Source organism: Podarcis melisellensis, assembly GCF_964234715.1.
Source record: "Podarcis melisellensis genome assembly, chromosome: 4".
In the NCBI taxonomy this organism is placed as follows: Eukaryota; Metazoa; Chordata; class Lepidosauria; order Squamata; family Lacertidae; genus Podarcis; species Podarcis melisellensis.
In genome coordinates this window covers 79273118-79290763 of record NC_138531.1, presented here as the reverse complement: position 1 = coordinate 79290763, position 17646 = coordinate 79273118, and the positions used below count along the sequence as shown (strand labels likewise).

The 17646-nt window shown below is 44.6% G+C and overlaps 2 protein-coding genes across 2 annotated transcripts in view; one reads left to right on the top strand and one right to left on the bottom strand.

Annotated features, from left to right (window-relative positions):
- Positions 1–3609, bottom strand: part of LNX2 (ligand of numb-protein X 2) — a 76394-nt gene extending 72785 nt beyond the window's left edge. The window contains exon 1 of the mRNA XM_081909360.1: positions 3397–3609. The gene's annotated coding sequence lies outside the window, so the exon portion shown is untranslated. The remainder of the gene's footprint in view (positions 1–3396) is intronic.
- A 4737-nt stretch (positions 3610–8346) lies between these two features.
- Positions 8347–15766, top strand: POLR1D (RNA polymerase I and III subunit D). Its single transcript, XM_081908703.1, has 3 exons — positions 8347–8509; positions 12730–12804; positions 14289–15766. Exons 1-3 carry the CDS (start codon positions 8484–8486, stop codon positions 14572–14574), a joined length of 387 nt encoding a protein of 128 aa, XP_081764829.1. The 5' UTR covers positions 8347–8483; the 3' UTR covers positions 14575–15766.
- The last annotated feature ends 1880 nt before the right edge of the window (positions 15767–17646 follow it).

Genomic DNA, 17646 nt, shown 5'->3' with positions numbered 1-17646 from the left:
TATGCCGTATGATTTCATGGACAACAGTCCACTTAATCAGATGCATGAAAATGCACTTCCTACATCTGATGAGGTGGGTGTAGTCTACAAAAGCTTATGCCATAATAAATCTGTTAGTCTTCAAGGTGACACAGGGCTCTGTTGTTCTTCCTACAGCTGGCTAAGAGAGCTATCCCTCTGGAAACAGTATCACGAACACAGGAATGTTTAGGAACACAGGAAGTTGAATTATACCAAGCCAGGCGATTGGTCTGTCCAGCTCAGTATTGTCTACTCCGGCAGCATCTTTCCAGAGAGAGGCATTTCCCTTTGCCTGGTGAGACCATGAACCAAACCTGGGGAGGAGTGTGTGCTCTACGGGCTTCCCAGGCAGTTTTCCTTCCAGGCCCTGACAAAGTGTAGGCCTGTTTAGCTTCAGCAAGATTGGTTGGTTGCTAGCTGCATCATTGTCTATAAATCCATTCCCTAAGACTGAGGTGTAAGGAAGAAGGAAGAGAAAGGGATTGAATCAAGTCATCTTGGCATCATTAATGCTGCTCATTTTTACTCTCTGCCAATGGCACACAGTAATCTGAATGAAGGATCTTTTCTTAAAGTTGTCTTGGTAAAATAACTCGTGTTCCTTCTCATCCTTGCACACCAATATAATATATTACTGCGGGTCCTAGCTCAGTGACAGAGCACATGGTTTTAATGTGGAAGGTCCCAGATTCAGTGCTTGGCATGTCCGGGTACGACTAGGAAAAGCTTCTAGCTGAAACTCTGGAGAGTGACTGGCAGTCAGTGTAGAAAATTTTGCACTAGGTGGACCAGTGGTCTGACTCAGTGCAAAGCATCTGCCTATATTTCTATGCACTGGCATAAAAGCAAGTTCTCATGGCCACAGTCATGTTTATCCCAGTTTTATGTTGTTGTTGACATCCGTCTGTCTTGAGAGACAATGGAGTGCTCCTCCAGGAGTGAAGTCAAACTGCTACATTTGCAGCGCCCAAGTGACCTCCCTGGGGCGCAAGCCTCGGCCATGTATATGGAGGTCCTGCGCTGCCCAGATGACAAGATCTGCCCCCTCTCAACCTCGCTGATGTGGTCCAAAGTGAAGCAAAGCAATGCGTTTGGCACCAGCTTGGCTGTAGGAGTTGCTGGCAGGAGGTGTACAAGACACTATCCAACCGCCTTAGGGACTCCACTCCAGATTTGTGTTGGGTTTACTCCTTAGCCTTTTCTTCTCCCAAAGTTATCCCACAATGCAGTGGAGGTTTAGAATCAGAGTTTTCCTTCTAGATGGGCAGCCTTCACATCTGCCCATCACTTCCCTCTACAATACATGCAGAAACCACCTTCCTGACCATCAGGCCATCAGGCCCACTATTGGTCTTGTCCACCAGAGCCTGTATTCGCATGCAAGAGACCCCTCACAGTGGGTTTGAGGCCCATCGGCTATACTCACCTGGTTTAGCTGGCCAGTTAAAGCCATTTCCCAGGGTTTGGCTGCTGTCACATGCTGACAGCTTCTAGGAGCCACAGATGAGAACTGAGTGCAGGGTGGGAACCAAAGGTGGACAAACTACCCCAGAAAGAACACAACATGTCCCCCACCAGAGGTGCTACCTCTTCACTAACACCCTATACATTCTATGTTGTAGGCCATTCTTTTACATACTCCACCAAATAGCCTACCCCACAGTCCACCTGACATAAGGCTCTTACACATATATGCAGGTCAGAGATCCCACACACCACCTATGTCTTAAAATTGCCCATTGCTTGAGGGCAGAGGCTGGCCCTATAAAGACTGAACAAAGCAACAGGCTCCTGCTTACAACCTTTTAGATGGACACCCCAACTCATGTGTGGTTTCTAAACCCCTGCCTGAAAAAGCGTTCAACAAGAGAGTTCTGTGTTGGTCTGTGACTCGTTGGCTTGTTTCATGGGCTTGTTGTCCCCCATGCTACACTATCTCTTGCCTTCTGCTACCAACAGACCGGTGACCCAATCATGGATCTCAGACTTCTCAGATTCTGTTCCTTGAGCTTTGTCAAGTCATGGAAGGGAGAGATTTGTAGATACTGTATTCAATTATCAAAACAAAGTCCAGGAGTTCAGCTAGAGGCTCAGTTCACGTCAGGAAACTGGCAGAGTAGCCTAGGAAGGAGAGAACTTTACATGTCTGCAAGAGGATACAAGATCCACCTTAATTGTGGGATATTATAGGAGCGAAAAGGCAGTGTTTAACCTGGAAAACATGGAGGTCCTGTTAACAGAGCACCACATATCAGAATTACAAGCTGAGCACAGCTCATCAGGGCATCTGTCTCTTTCAACACGCCAAAGCTGGTCCAGAAGTAGGGTGGCCAGACAGAAAACAAGGACAGGACTCAGGCATGTTTAATAGTTGGGTAGAAGAGGGGAATTCCTTTATTCTATACCATTATTAAAGGTGCAGGAGTCCCACCCTCTTCTCCATCTGGGCATCCTACTGAGGCGGGGGCACATTTTTGCCCTAACAACCAAGAGTGCCTTCAGGGAGAGACCCACCTCACAAACTTTTTGAGGACTGTCCCTTTAGAAGGCTGTTGGTTTATCAAAGGTGGTGTGATGATTTATCATTGAGCAGTGTTAAGCAGGATGAAGAAGCTGGGGAAGACCCTCAAAATGCCAGAGCTGACCATCTTTTCTCAGCCTAAGAAGCAATGTTAAATCTCACTTCCAACCTAAAACAAATATTAACAAATAGAAAAAATAACTTGGAGAAACAACTGATCACCTGGCCTTCCATTCTTATAGCGGGACTGAGTCCCAATCCAACCACCCCTGGATCTAATAAGGGGTGGAAAAGAGAGAACTTCATCTCCTTTAATAACAAGCAGCCACCATCCGCATCTCCTTTTCCACTGCCCTGGGGGACCCTGCTAAACTGTGTTAGAGTGCAGACAAAAACTGGGAGAGAAACGCCTGAAGAGGGAGAGGGAAGGCGTCGGTGTCACAAGACCTGCGGGCAAAAAAAAAAAAAAAAGGCTATGTATGGAGGTGCAAGCAGATCAAAGCTGAACCCAGGAAAGGTAAGGACACAGAGAGGCGCCCTGGGGACAGTGCAGCTGGTCACGGGGTAGAGACATAGGGCAGCACCCACTGCAGAGAGCTAGAGCTCTGCCAGATCAACATTCACAAGGAAGGAACACTCTGGAACCGCAATGCCTCGGAGAGAGGTGAAAGGCGGCGGCGGGAGAGGAGGGGGAGGAGATGGGATTTGGTCTGAAAGGAGCCCCAAACACGTTGTCTCCGGAACAGTGCGGTGGACCAGGAGACCATCCCTGGCAAGAAGGTCGGGCTGCATGGGGAGGGGGCAGCGCTGGTCCCTCCAGCCAGCGGCTGTTGCTGCCCAGGGAAGTTACTCACCTCGGCGGGCAGGAGCTCCCGTCTCGTTGCACCGTCCCATCGCGCTCCGTAGGGCAGCGGGGTGTGCGGGGAGCCGCCACCGGGAGCGGGGCAGCTGCTGGCCCCGCTGCTGCAAGCGGCCGTGCCTCTGGCTCCTCCTTCTGGCTCCGCTGCTGCTGCCGCCGCCGCCGCCGTGGAGCTCCTGGAAGCAGCCAAACTCCAGGCAGGACTTAGCAGGCGCGTCTCTCTTGGTTGCGCGTGGCCTCCGCCTCCTGCTCCTCGCGCTCCTCCTCCCCGGGGCTGGCGGCGCGTCTCAGCCACTCAGCGCCGCCCCTGAGCCGGGGGAGGAAGCGCCTGCCGCCTATGGGAGCCCGGCCGGGGCGGGAGCCGGCTGCGCAGGCCAGCGGAGTCCTGGCTTTCGCTGGGGTTGTCCCTGTCAGCCGCCTGATTCCAACGGAGCAGCGAGGGAAGAAGGAAGGAGGAGGAAGAGGGTGGAAAGGGCAGGCGGGATGCTCAGTCCTCCTTGCTCACCTTGTACTGTTTTCCATTCACACTGCTCTGGTCTCCTTCAGTGTACAGGGTTTTAATAAAATAATACTTTGCAGGGTTGCTGTTGCCGTTGTTGTTTTTAAAATGTGGCTGTTATGTTGCATTTTAATAAGTCTGAAAATAGTATCTGTTTTGGTATGCCTTAGCCACAGCTGTTGTCATCGTAGATCTGGGGTAACAAGAGTCTGTTTAAGGAAGGGTGGAAGTTGATAAATGGTAGCATTTACTGTAGATCATATTTGGGATGCGAAGAGAAAATAGAAGCTGCACACCTGTGCCAGACAAGAAATTATTGGGTTAGCTTATGCAAGCCACCCTGGCCGGGCTAGCTAAGTGCAGAGCCGTTGGTAGGTGTTTCCACAAAACTAGCCAAGAATCTGTCAAAACTGAACATATTTATTAGGGCATGATACCTAGCTTCACGCAAAAAGCTGATTCCATAATGTAAGGTTTTTTAGAGGTGTTATTTGTGTTTTAATGGTGTTATTTGTGTTTTATTTTGTTTCTGTGGAAAGCAAGGGTCTTGTGGCACTGTAAAGGCTGACACATTGGCATAAGGTTTCATGGAGCAAAAGCTTGTGACATAATAAATGTGCTACTCTTTAAGATGCCACAAGAGTTCTTTATTTTTACATTTTGTGTGGTACCTGCTTGTTGCAGCAAAATGTTCATAGGGCTAAAGAGGGGCCTTCTACACTCTCATTCAGTGCAGAAGTGTTCCCAAAAAGTGCTTGGGATTTTTGCACCCGGATGCTTACTGCTGAGGACAAACAGGTAGAGGAAGGCCATTGTAAGAATATAAGAAGAGCCCTGCTGGGTCATATAATAAAGATCCATCTAGGCCAGCATACTGTTTTTTGTAAGCACCAGTCAGGTGCCTTTAGGAAGTCCACTTAGACCAGGGTTTCCCAAGCTTGGGTCTCCAGCTGTTTTTGTACTACATTTCCCATCATTCCTGACCACTGATCTTGCTAGCTAGGGATGATGGGAGTTGTAGTCCAAAAACAGCTGGAGACCCAAGTTTGGGAAACCCTGACTTAGACAACAGCCGTTCCTCATCTGGATTTTGTTATCCTGCCTTATCTCAATTGACAGAAATATCCTCAATGGATTTATCTATTTCTCTTTTAAAACTATCTCTAAGCCAGCAGCCAGCACAACATCTTGTGGCAATGAGTTCTGTTAGAGAGTGGTGGTGTCTTCCTTATCATGCTGCTTGTGAGCATTCAGAGGCCTCTAGATGATTGTTGTTGAAAATAGATGGATTAAGTGAGGCAACTCACTTAAGTGAGCAATGAGACACAAATCATGGCTTCCTACTACTGGGACACTTTGAAGTGGGTTCCCTAGCAGCATGTCCACCCCAAAGCTTATTCAAGTATCGTGTGTTGTATGGACACCCTGCTCTATCTCTCCATACCATCTAAATTAGGTGAATCTCTGTAGGTGCAAGATTGGTGTCTGGAGGCAGTAATGAGCTGGATGAGAACCAATAAAATGATGCTAAATGGTACTGTGAATGGGTGATAGTCATGTTCAGAATCTGAGGAGAAAGCCTCTTCTATATAGGATCACACTCCCATCTGAGAAAGCATGTTCATAGTCGGGGGCACTCTTTGATTCTGAACTGCCTAGGGAACCTCAGTGGCAATGAGTGCCGAGTTATAGCTATGGCTGTTCACAGACTGGCATATCCTGGCCACAGTTACCACTGTTCTGGTAACCTTATGTTTATATTGCTGTAATACTGTATTGTAAACAGGGAGTTTACATATGAAGACAGTCTAAAAGCTTCAGTTGGTGCAGAACATGGCTACCATTGGTAAGTGGTGCTTCTAAATGGGAGCATATTACATCAGCTCTGGGCAAACTGTGCTAGTTTGTGCTACTAGTCCAAATGCTAACTTACATAGTTCTGAGCTACTTGGGTCTTAGTTACTTGTCCCAATTAACTGCCAGCCCATGCTCTAAGATCTGCTGAAGAGACTCTTCCCATTATCCTCACAGCAAGCATTGCTCATTTGATGATCACTTGTGTCAGTTATGGCACCTCATCTGTGCAATTCCCTCCCAAGAAGTGTGGTTGGCTACCTCATTACTGAGTTTCAGGCATGGCTTTTAAATAAGTCCTTTGGGACCAAGTTAGTTGTTTATGTATACTGTGATGGAATTAAGATCTCTACTGTGGTCACTGTTGCATTGATTTGATGTGGGGTTACTGGCTTCTGCATTTAAGTTTTGCATTTTTAATGGGTTACTATTTATTGTATGAACCAAATATCATTTTTATTAGCTTAATCAGCTATATATTTAAAGCGTGGTTTACAAATCAAATAAGCAACTTTATTAGCTGTGTTATTTAGTACCAGACAGACTAAATAAATTCTCTCCAACAGGTTTAATTTACCTCCAAAGGTTCACTCTTCCATCATCTCCCAAGACAGCAACAACAAAAATAGTACCAATTGTTTTAGACTGCAGTCCAAAACAAATTTACCCACTGAAGATAATGTGGGCTGCTACTGAGTAAACCTGTGCAGGATTATGTTGTTTATGTGTTTTGTAGTGGTTTTTTTTTTTAAGGCTCTCAAAATGGAATCCTATAACTGGCTTTTTCACATTACAAATATACTACAGGGTGTGACTCAGTTACAAGGAAAATTCAGTTACAACCCATTCTCAGCCATGCTTACCCAAGAAGCAGACTACATTGATGTCAAAGGGACTTGCTTCCAAGAATATCTTCTTGGATTACATAAACCCAAGTGTTCTGAGCCACTTTCAAGCAAGAATGTGGAATTTCTGGTCCTCCAAAATGTGCTCCCATCATCTTCATTTGCCTTGCTGGCTGGGGCTGTTGGGAGTTAGATTCCAATAACATCTGGAGGCTCCTCATCACTGCCTTTAAAACACTGAACAGCTTTATTGTAGCTTAAGTTTTTACAGGAGAGGCAGGGAGCCTCATTTTCAGGGAACAAATATGGTTTCTCTCCAGGCCCCACACTCCTTGAGTACTTTGACTTGGCTAGAATATGTCTTTTAAGCTGTGATCATGCCTCTCACTTGCCTTGAAGGGGGTTTGTAGAGGTGCATAGTACAGTGGTACCTTGGGTAAAGAACTTAATTCATACTGGAGGTCTGTTCTTAAGCTGAGGTACCACTTTAGCTAATGGGGCCTCCTGCTGCCGCCGCCATGCGATTTCTGTTGTCATCCTGAAGCAAAGCTCTTAACCCAAGGTACTTTTTCTGGGTTAGCGGAGTCTGTAACCTGAAACATCTGTAACCCGAGGTACCACTGTATGCATAAGTAGAAAGCTCCAACTTTTGCGTGGCTGGAATGTATCTTACCATGCAAACATAGGAGCTGCATCCATTGCTGTGCCTTGCTGTTGCATCTGGCTCCATCAATAATGGGAATGCAGCCCTCATTAAGGAGTGTGGTGCTTGGGCTGAAAAAGGCCGCCACCCTGCATTACAGCCACAGATCTATCACACTGCAATCCTATGCCTTGCCTGCTCTGTTCAAGTTCAGTGGGCCATAGGCTCCAAACCAGTGTGGTGTATTGGTTAAGAGCGGTTGTCTCGTAATATGGGGAACCGGGTTCGCGTCTCCGCTCCTCCGTGTGCAGCTGCTGGGTGACCTTGGGCTAGTCACACTTCTTTGAAGTCTCTCAGCCCCACTCACCTCACAGAGTGTTTGTTGTGGGGGAGGAAGGGAAAGGAGAATGTTAGCCGCTTTGAGACTCCTTAAAGGGAGTGAAAGGCGGGATATCAAATCCAAACTCTTCCTCCTCTTCTTCAAAGACACCATACATTGAATAGTTCTCCCCCGTCCCCAGAATCCTGGGAACTGTGGTGTGTTATGGGTGCTGGGAATTGTAGCTCCATGGGAGATAAACGAGGGTTTCCACAATTATTGGTGTGTGTGTGTGTGTGTGATGTGCTTTAAATACAGGGTGTGTACATCACCTTACTCTCAGTTCAGTGTGCATGGTTGCAACCTGCAAATCATGTACTAAAAGTTAAGTATAACCCACCCTTTATCCATACAGATGACAGGGTGGTGTTACAACGGTGATTAATCATGCCGAAACAATACAGGGAGTGTGTGTGTGTGGAGGGGAACATACACCGTGAATCAATAAACCAACATCACCATCAAAGAAAGAAGCGCAAAGCTTTTGGGTTGTTGTTTTTTTGGCTGGGATGAATCATGGAGCGTGCGTAGGACTGCAGCCCGAGCAGCACCCTAGGGCGCGAACACCAATGCAAGGCAACCTTCGCGGGTGCCCGCCATGTGGAGCGAGATCCGTAACGTGTGAACGGCCAACCTTTCCCCGCCCGGACAAGCAGGCAATGGGTAGCAGGGGAAGGGCGGCGCTTCCGCCTTGAAGAGGAGCCTCCTCCCCCTTCCCGGGGGTCATCGCGAGCGGCTGCTTGGACTTGTCGCGAGCGCTCGCCTCCGTTTCCGCCGCTGGGGCAGGAAGAGATGACGGGCGACGGAGGCGCTTGAGAGAGAGCCAGGCCGGACGACCGAGCGACCGACCCCACCGACCGCCATGGCGGAGGATTCGGAGCTGGAGAGGTGAGGCTGGCAGGTGGGGAGAGGCCCCGGGGGGGGGGGGCGGGAGAAGGCGGAGGGTTACTCCTCGAATAGGCGGAGGTGGGCAGTGGTGAGGCTCCGAGGTAGGCCTCGGGGAAAAGGGCTCCCTCGTTGCGCTACGCAGAAGCTGCTTTCGTGAGTCGGTGGGCGCCTGACTAGAAGCGGACCCAGCGCCTTGACTTACATCCAACGGGGAGAAGCGAGCGGTGGGGGGGGGGGGGACCTCGGCAGGCCGACTTTAAAAAATACCGTTTATTACGTAATAAACATGGTTCCTCCTCGCAGGCCGGCCTTGCAATCCTGTATACGTTGCCTCCTTGGAAGTAAGCCCTGCTGAATTCAACGGTGCTTACTCCCAGGTTGGTCAGCGTGTCTAAAGCTGCAGCTTTTTTCGGCCCTTTATTTATATTTATGGCGGAGCAAGCTTCAAGACAGACTTGGGAATGTCGAGGTCTCTCGCATTTTATTGCCCTCCCTTCAATCTTCCGCACAGCAGTGACTTTTTTTATTAATTATCGCTATGCATCTCGAGTACTTGAGTACACGCCTAATATTTGTTATTTTGGTCGTTTATTTCGTTTATATCCCACCCTCCCGGAGGAGCTCATGGGTGGCAAGTGCATGTGTAGTATATTAATAATAATAATAATAATAATATAGCAAATACAATGAAAGATAAAAATATGTTTAAAACTGTTAAAAAAGCAACAGAACATCTGTAAAAACAGATGTAACCAAGCTATATGTCTGGATAGAACTGCCAAAAAGGAACAGTTTTCAGCGGGTGTCTAAAAGTGCATAGGGGTATTGCCTGCCTAACATCAATAGGCATAGTTTTCCAAAATACTTTATAGGTACTGCCAAATGCGGAACATTCACTTCTTGGACTTTTAGAAGTGCAAGTTCTGCAGGTGAAAGTGATCAAGTCTGTGTGCATGGTGGGGCAGTGGCGGTGCTTGGATCTCAAATTTCAGCCGGCACCCTGTGCAACACCAAAATTTGGTGCCTCCTTCCCCACATCTCATGCTCCATTTTAAAGCATAGTTGCAGCATCCCTGAGGCTCCACACCCCATGCGACTGAACCAGTTGGGCTCCCCTAAATCTGCCTCTGTATGGGGTAAGTAAATACAGTGGTACCTCGGGTTACATACACTTCAGGTTACATACGCTTCAGGTTACACACTCTGCTAACCCAGAAATAGTGCTTCAGGTTAAGAACTTTGCTTCAGGATAAGAACAGAAATCGTGCTCCGGCAGCAGCAGGAGGCCCCATTAGCTAAAGTGGTGCTTCAGGTTAAGAACAGTTTCAGGTTAAGAACGGACCTCCGGAACGAATTAAGTACTTAATCTGAGGTACCACTGTAATAACACCTTGAACTCAGCCCAGCAGCAAACTGGCAGCCAATGTACATCTTTAAGCACAGGTGTAATACACTGATAGATTCTTACTCCTGTCAGCAATTGTGCTGCTGCCTTTTGCACTAACTACACTTTCAAACAGAGCACGGGGGAAGCCCCATGTGGAGTGCATTGCAGTAGTCCAGTACTGAAGTTGACAGTGCCCAAACCACTGCAGTGAAAAGTAAATTCCATTGAGTTCCATGGGCCTTACCCCCAGGTAAATGGGTTAAGAATCACAGCATTAGCATAGCAGTATTTGGTAGTAGTTGTAGTGAAAGTATATAGAATAATTAATGTAGTAGTAGTAATAATAATGATAATGTTGTCAATATATTTAAATATAATAAATATTTAAGTATTTTCCAGTACAATCTTATGCATCATTGCAGGCTTTGTTACTTTGAGCAAATTGATGTTTCTAGATCAGGTCGTGTAGACTCATTCATGCACGACTGTTGAGGTACAGGAACTCTGGCATCAGGTAAAGCCTTGGTTATTCACCCAGGCCTTTCCAGGAGTGTAAGGTCCAATTCTGTGTGCTGCTCTGGTTCGCCAGAAGTGGCTTAGTCATGCTGGCCACATGACCCGGAAACTGTATGCTGGCTCCCTCGGCCACTAAAGTGAGATGAGCGCCGCAACCCCAGAGTCATCCGCGACTGGACCTAATGGTCAGGGGTCCCTTTACCTTTACCTTTAAGGTCCAATTACAACCCAAAAAGCATGCAGTGTATTTGCCTTGTTTTAGGTTGGTATTTATGTATTTATCTTGAAACTGGCTCTTGCAGGGTGGCTAACATCCATAATAAAGCCGCATTAAACACAATCTTAAAATCACAATTAACACCACATACAGTATCAACAAAATATAATGGGTATAACAGTTAACAGTATGTTAGATCATAAAGAGGTAACACCATTTTCGCTTAGGTTCTGAAGGCACGCTGCAACAAATAAGTTTTTAATTGATTCCTGAACAATGCCAGTGTTGGGGACAACTGACTTCCTATAGGGAGTTCATCACTAGGGTGCTACTGCCAAGGAGGCCCTGCATGATATGTTAGCCCTGTGGATTGCACTCAAAGGTACCACCAGCAAAGCCTCCCCAGGCAGTCTTAAAACTTGGGCTGGCTGGTAGTAAGGAAGGTGATCCTTCAAGTATGTTGGTCCTCATCCATTTAGTGCTTTGTACATTAGTACCAATGCCTTGAATTGGGTCTGGTATCTCACTGGCAGCTAGTGCTGCTCTTTCAGGATCGATGCAATATGATCCCATCTCACTGCTCAACAACATCCAGGCAGTGGCATTCTGCATCAGCCACAGCTTTCAGACCATCTTCAAGGGAAGCCCCATTTATGCTGGCCATTTATGTATATTTTATTGTTACCCACTCTGGAATTCCTTTTTGAAAGACTTTAAAGGAAGCATGTGGGACCAATAGGTGGATCCTGCATGGAAACAGATAATGCGCTAGATGGGAGTCCTAAAGGATTTGGCATCCATTTCAGGACATCTTGAAGCAAAGCTAGTAGGCAAGCCAGCAGTTCAACAGAGGTTCTCATATTACTTGCCTCATGGCCTTAAAATACTAAGTTGTGATTCAGAGTTCTTCTATGGGGCAGGGACAGGCCCATTCTAAGTGTAGCACCCTCCTGTATTCCTCATCTTTTCCTATTCACTTTGGTTAAGTGCCTGGGGAATAATCACAGCACCGCACTCACTTTATCACCTTGGACAGTTATCTTGGCAGTTGGGATTTGGAAAAGCCTCATGCAAGGCCTAGGAACAGGAGGCAATTCTTGAACAGGTAGGGAGCTTAAGAACTCCTGGGGAGGTACAGAAGCTAATGGCATAAGAAGTCCTAAAGCCAGATAAGGGGAAAAGGAGAAAGTAATTGGGGCTGAGAGGTAGAAGCCTTCAAAGAAGGATAGCAGGATGGAGGGATTTAAATCAAAGCAATTTAAAGTGGCAATGGTAAAGACCAATTTAAATCAAATTTCCTCTTGATAACAGCGTATGTTTGTTAAACAGTGGTGCAGAACTGACCATTTTAAACTGTCTTTGATATGTTAACTGAATACAGTGGTACCTCGGGTTAAGTATTTAATTTGTTCCGGAGGTCTGTACTTAACTTGAAACTGTTCTTAACCTGAAGCACCACTTTAGCTAATGGGGCCTCCTGCTGCTGCCGCACCGCCGGAGCACAATTTCTGTTCTCATCCTGAAGCAAAGTTCTTAACCTGAAGCACTATTTCTGGGTTAGTGGAGTCTCTAACCTGAAGCATATGTAACCCGAGGTACCATTGTAGACTTATTTACTTCCATCTATTTGTTGCACTGAACACTTTTTGCACGTTCCCTTTCTTTAAAGCATTCCCATTTAGGGAATAAATAGTTATTTATAAATAAATAAATGAATGAATGAATGAATGAATGAATGGAGTGAGATTGCTTCCATCCCCCATTGGTGCTGATTCTTTCCATCCCAGTTTGGGTCTTTCCTCTGGATAAACTGCTGTTTGAAAAGAAATGGTTGTATCTTGCAGGTCTGTATGGCGACTTGTGCAATTTAAGCTGTTAAAGAGAGAAATGGGTAATTGAATGAGGATAAACACCCTTTAAATGCTTACTTTACAGTTTCAGTTTGTTTTGATTCTAGAACAGTAGCTTTAATGAGCTTGCAGTGGGTCAGTAGCTTGCACTAGTTTTCTTTTTCCATCAACAACTGCAAAAAATAGATCTGCCCATACTGAAAAAATTGATCAAATTTAATTATTATTTTTAATCTCCTTAAATGTTTAGGAAGGCAGTGGAAGAACTTCTAACTGAGGCCAAACGTGGGAAAACCAGAGCAGAAACTATGGGAGCCATGGGCTGGTAAGTTATTGAAGCTAAACCAATGTTGGTGTTTTTCTAAAATACAATTTTTTTGGGGGGGGGGACAGACACTGTGGCTGCAATCGTAAATATGTTTATTAGAGAGTAAGCCCCACTGGACACGGTGGGAAATATGTTATATTGAACATGCATAGACAGCACTGTTAATCTTCCGTAACTGAATTGGATGATAATCTTTTGCTCTTTTATGTTAAGTGCACATGCAATAAATTCCATTGAAATTAATGAGAATTAAGTCCACATAATTCCTGTTAGAGCAAACGTTCATTTTTCTGAAAGCAAACATAGTCTGTTATAGTCAGTGACCATGGATCATGCTAGGCAAACATTTTTGCACTTTCCTGGCAAAATACTCCTGTGTTTCTGTGCTGTTGAAAGTAGTAGAACACCCCAGTGCATAAGCATTCCATTAGTTGCTTCAAGAGGTGTCCAACTCAGCCACCACTCCTTTTTTTTTTTTTACCATTTTCCTTATCCTTTGAGATGCTCAAGAAACCAGCAGAGCTTGTTTCCTCTCTACGGATTATCCCAATGTGGAAGCAAGCTCTTCTAGAACCTCTTCCATTTCGTTCCCTTTCTTTAAGATAAATAATGGGCCTTGAGGCAGGGGAAGAGAAAGATGGCTATGTCCAAAGGTTCAAGGTTAGCTGGCTCTTTAAAAAAATAAAATAAAGTTGTCAGAGATCCCTAACAGCAACAGTGTGATTTGATGAGCAGCATAAATTGGACTTCTAGCAACTGCTTAGAAATGTAGAATATGCAGGGTTTCTTAATTTTACCATATTGAAATGATTGTTTCAATGAACCCTACTGCTTTAAAGCCTGTTCTTTATCAAGGTCCCAAGTTCAAAGCATTCTTGAACTACATTTCTTATTAACTTGCTTTGATGGGCAGTGACTTTCTGAGATCTTCCTAGCTCTGCTTTTTAGCTGGAGATGCCAGGAAATTAACCCGAAACCATTTGCATGCAAATAATGTGTGCTACCACTGGCACACTTTTTTTTTTTTTAAGAGTGGACTTTCTACCATCTCCAGAGCACTCAAGCAAAAGGAGTATTCATGTAGCCATTTACCAAAGAGGAGGAATGGCAAATGCCAACAAGCCACCACCAATACTCTCAACTCTTTAGCATTTTAAACTGTCTTGGGGCTGTGGAAGACAACAATAGAATACAATTTGTAGCTCATGTGATGTTTTTCTCAGGTGTGTGGCTGTGAAATATGTGTCATAAAATATTACCATGTTATCTTAATATATATCTCCTCTGTATAGAATCTGGCTGTTGCTTTGAAGCCAGTGTTAAAAGGCAAACATCTTGATTGTTTCTTTCTGTACTCCAAGTTTACACTAGGTGGCATGCAAGGAAAGCCAAAAGTGTGCATAGTTGAGCTACTTGATTTGGATATTCACAGCATCTGTGTCTCTTGTGTGAGATATTTATGTTGTTGCTTTCTAATACAGGATGAAGTGCCCTCTTGCCAGCACAAATAAAAGGTTTCTGATTAATACTATTAAGAACACATTGCACTCCCCGAAGGAGCAAGAGCAGGGACAAAACCATCAAGAAGACGATAAGGAATCTGAACCAAACCAGAGCAGGGAGGAAAGCAAGCCAAAGAGACACAGATCCCACCCATACAAACCTAGCTTTCGGTCCAGAAGAAGGGTAAGCTCTTCTCCTCCTAGGCACCACCGGAACAGGAACCAGCACTCAAAGGACAAGCATGAACAGCGATCAAGCAAATGAGGAGGAACCCATGCCATTCCAAGAATGAAATTAAACACTGAACTGTTTGGGTGGGTGAGAGTGTTTAACTATTTTGTAATAGAGGGCATTGTTCAGTACAGATGTCCATGTTGACAACAGCTTTTTAGAGACAAGCAAATCCCGCTTCTCATGAACTTTCTTTGAGGAGTTCTTGTATTCTTTAAAGTTGTCAGTGTGTTCCTTCTGTTTCTCCCCCTGCCCTCCAGTCTTCAACCAATTAAAGTTGTTACTTTGTATAGTTGTAACATGTTTAGTGCTTTGCACAAACCGTTTGGAAACAATTTATTTAGACAAATATACACGGAGGTGTATTCGGTACATGGTAAGTTATTTTGCTTCCCAGTTCCTTTAAAGAAGCTACTAAATCTTAGTTTGAAAAAGCAAAAAACAAAACAAAGATACTACAGGTACAGAAAATGTGATATGCTTCTTGGCCTAAACATAGATGAATTTGAATAAGTTTACTGTGCTTGTAACCTGAAAATGACTGATGTGGCACCTGGATATTACAGATAAATAAATGCAGGTTAGGCTAAATGTATATTGGTAAACAAACTACCCAGACTGAGTGACTCTTGTGTCCATGTGGGAACTCCAGTGCCCACATGGAACTCTGCATGAACAATAGATCCTCATTCACTTCAAACATGGGGAGAAGGCATCAGACATGTTATCTGTGTGCACAGAATATTTCCCAATGCTGAAGTGAATGCTGGCACCCTTTTTTTGACCTAGAGTTGTGTGTACACTTGGAACCTGTGAAATCAAAGCTGTGGGCTGGATCTGAAATTGGCTTTCATTGTTTTGCATCCTTTTGTGTAAATGATGATTTGTGAAGGATCAATAATGAATTCAATCGCATTGGGACATCTCTTGAATGGCAGTGGAATGAAAAGTCTTGAGGGATACATTTTTCATCACAAATTGCTGAATGCTTTTGCAAAACAATACAGACAATTGCCGCCTAAAGTCTGACTGCTGTCTAGTTACAGTTGTATTGGTCAAGTTCTCAGTGTTTCCTTACCTGCAGATAATTGATCCTTGTCATTTCTCTATTGTATGGAAACATTAACATTTAAATCCTTAGGCAAAGTTGTTTGTATGGTTAAGCTGTTTTCAACCTTGGGTAGTTTCCCTGAGTTAACATTAAACTTGAACTGTGTTACTAAAATGCATTGTGTACATTTCCTTTATATGTTTACAGATTCATAAGTCTTTGGGAATTAATACACATTCTGTTGCCAAAGATAAACAAAACACATATTCGGTTTATTAAGCGTACTGCAAATGGTCATCCTAGAACTTGTTTCTTGGTCTTAAGCTTTGAAATGTTAACTTTAAAATAGTTTTTTTAGTACAGTCTTAGTCCTTAATGTACTCAAAAGCACTTAATAGCATAAAACAAGCCTGCTGGCTCGGGCCAGTGACACCTCTAGTCTAGCATTCTGCTCTCACAGTGACCAGATGCTGATGGAAAGCCCCAAACAGGACTAGAGAACACAGCATTCTTTCCACCTGTGAATCCTAGCAACAGTACTAATCATTCTGGCTGGGAGTCTCTGATAGCCTTCCCTTCTATGAATTTGTCTAATCCTCTTGTAAACAGGCCCCCAATTAATTGATTATGGCAACAAATAAACAACAAGCTAGCAATCTTGTTAACCGAGTTAGTCAATGTTTTTATTTTATATGGGCAGAAATAAATCATTCCTGTTACTAGTACCTTAAAATTATAATCGGTAATAAAGCTCTGTACATATATTTAAAAACAAGGCAGTCCCTTGGTTAGGGTCTAATAAGGCTCAACACAGAAGGGAAAATGAATGGGGAAGGAAGAGGGAAGCCAGCATGCTGGCATGGGTATTTACTTGTTTTTAATCATTCTATCCTGCATTTCATCCACTAGAGCAGGCTAACCTGTGGCATTTTAGATGTGGATTACAGCTCCCGTCAGCCTCAACCATCTGGAATAGTGGGAGTTGTAGTCCAACAACAACTGGAAGGTTTCATTGCAGGAGGTTGGACTATAGATCACCTCTGGGGTCCCTTCCAACTCTACAATTCTATGATTCTAGGTTGGCTACCCTTGCAGTAGGGGAACTCAAAAGTGTTAACCAAGAAGAGATAGAAAATATAGTGGTTCTTTTAGAACAACACCACCACTACAGTAATTGACTGCATTAGGAATGGTTTATTGGTCCAGCCTTCTCTCTTAAAGAGCCAGGTCTTCAGCAGGTGCCAGAAGACACATAGCAGCATATCATTACTACACAGCATCCACTTGACAGCCAATAATATCCTGTTCCTTTTTCTCCTGCTGATCTTGGTCAAGGAGACCCAAAGCAGGACCTTGGATGTTGAACGGAGAGTGTGGGAAGATGTTATGAAAGGAAAGCTCAGATTTATCTCAGGGGAGGCACAAAAAAGTGAGAATAATTTTTAATAGTGTTGGAGAGACCTTGAGGTCAAATCTTTCAGCACTAATGTTAAAATGAAAATATAAAAGAACAGGCAAGAAAAAACAACCTCTTTCACAAGGTGAAGATGATCTGGAAATATGAAGGTAGGAATCAGCACTGCATTCGTTTTAGGTGTTAAGAACGTAAGATACCGCTGGATCAGGCCACTGGCCCTTCTAGTCCAACAGCTTATTCTCACAGTGGCCAACCTGATGCCTGTGAGAAACCCGTGAGCAGGATCTGAGTATGTCTCCTGTGGTCTGCAGCAACTGGTATCTGGAAAGGCTGAGTGCCTGTATCCAGAGTTCCTTGTATTAAAATGAGAAAACCCTCCATATAGGTTTGTGCAGGCTTTGTGTATGTCTTTGTATGCTAGTGCAGTTCCATATCCCATTAAAGCATAGGGAGAAACCGCTTGCAGGTGACAGAACATGCATTTGTGGGGGTCCTGGGCCAGATCACTGGGTCAATCAAAGCTTTCCAAAAATATTTAATAGGTTACCCTAGGAATGAGAGCCTCTGGCTCACAATGGCTTGCATATGCTGTTTGCTTGCTGTCCCAGTATAACAGACTACTCTGTAGTTTAAGGCC

Coding starts and splice junctions, on each gene's coding strand:
- POLR1D (XM_081908703.1), top strand. CDS start 8,484: ATGGCGGAGGATTCGGAGCTGGAGAG. Junction 8,510..12,729: donor GAGGATTCGGAGCTGGAGAG/GTGAGGCTGGCA, acceptor TTAAATGTTTAG/GAAGGCAGTGGAAGAACTTC. Junction 12,805..14,288: donor ACTATGGGAGCCATGGGCTG/GTAAGTTATTGA, acceptor TTTCTAATACAG/GATGAAGTGCCCTCTTGCCA.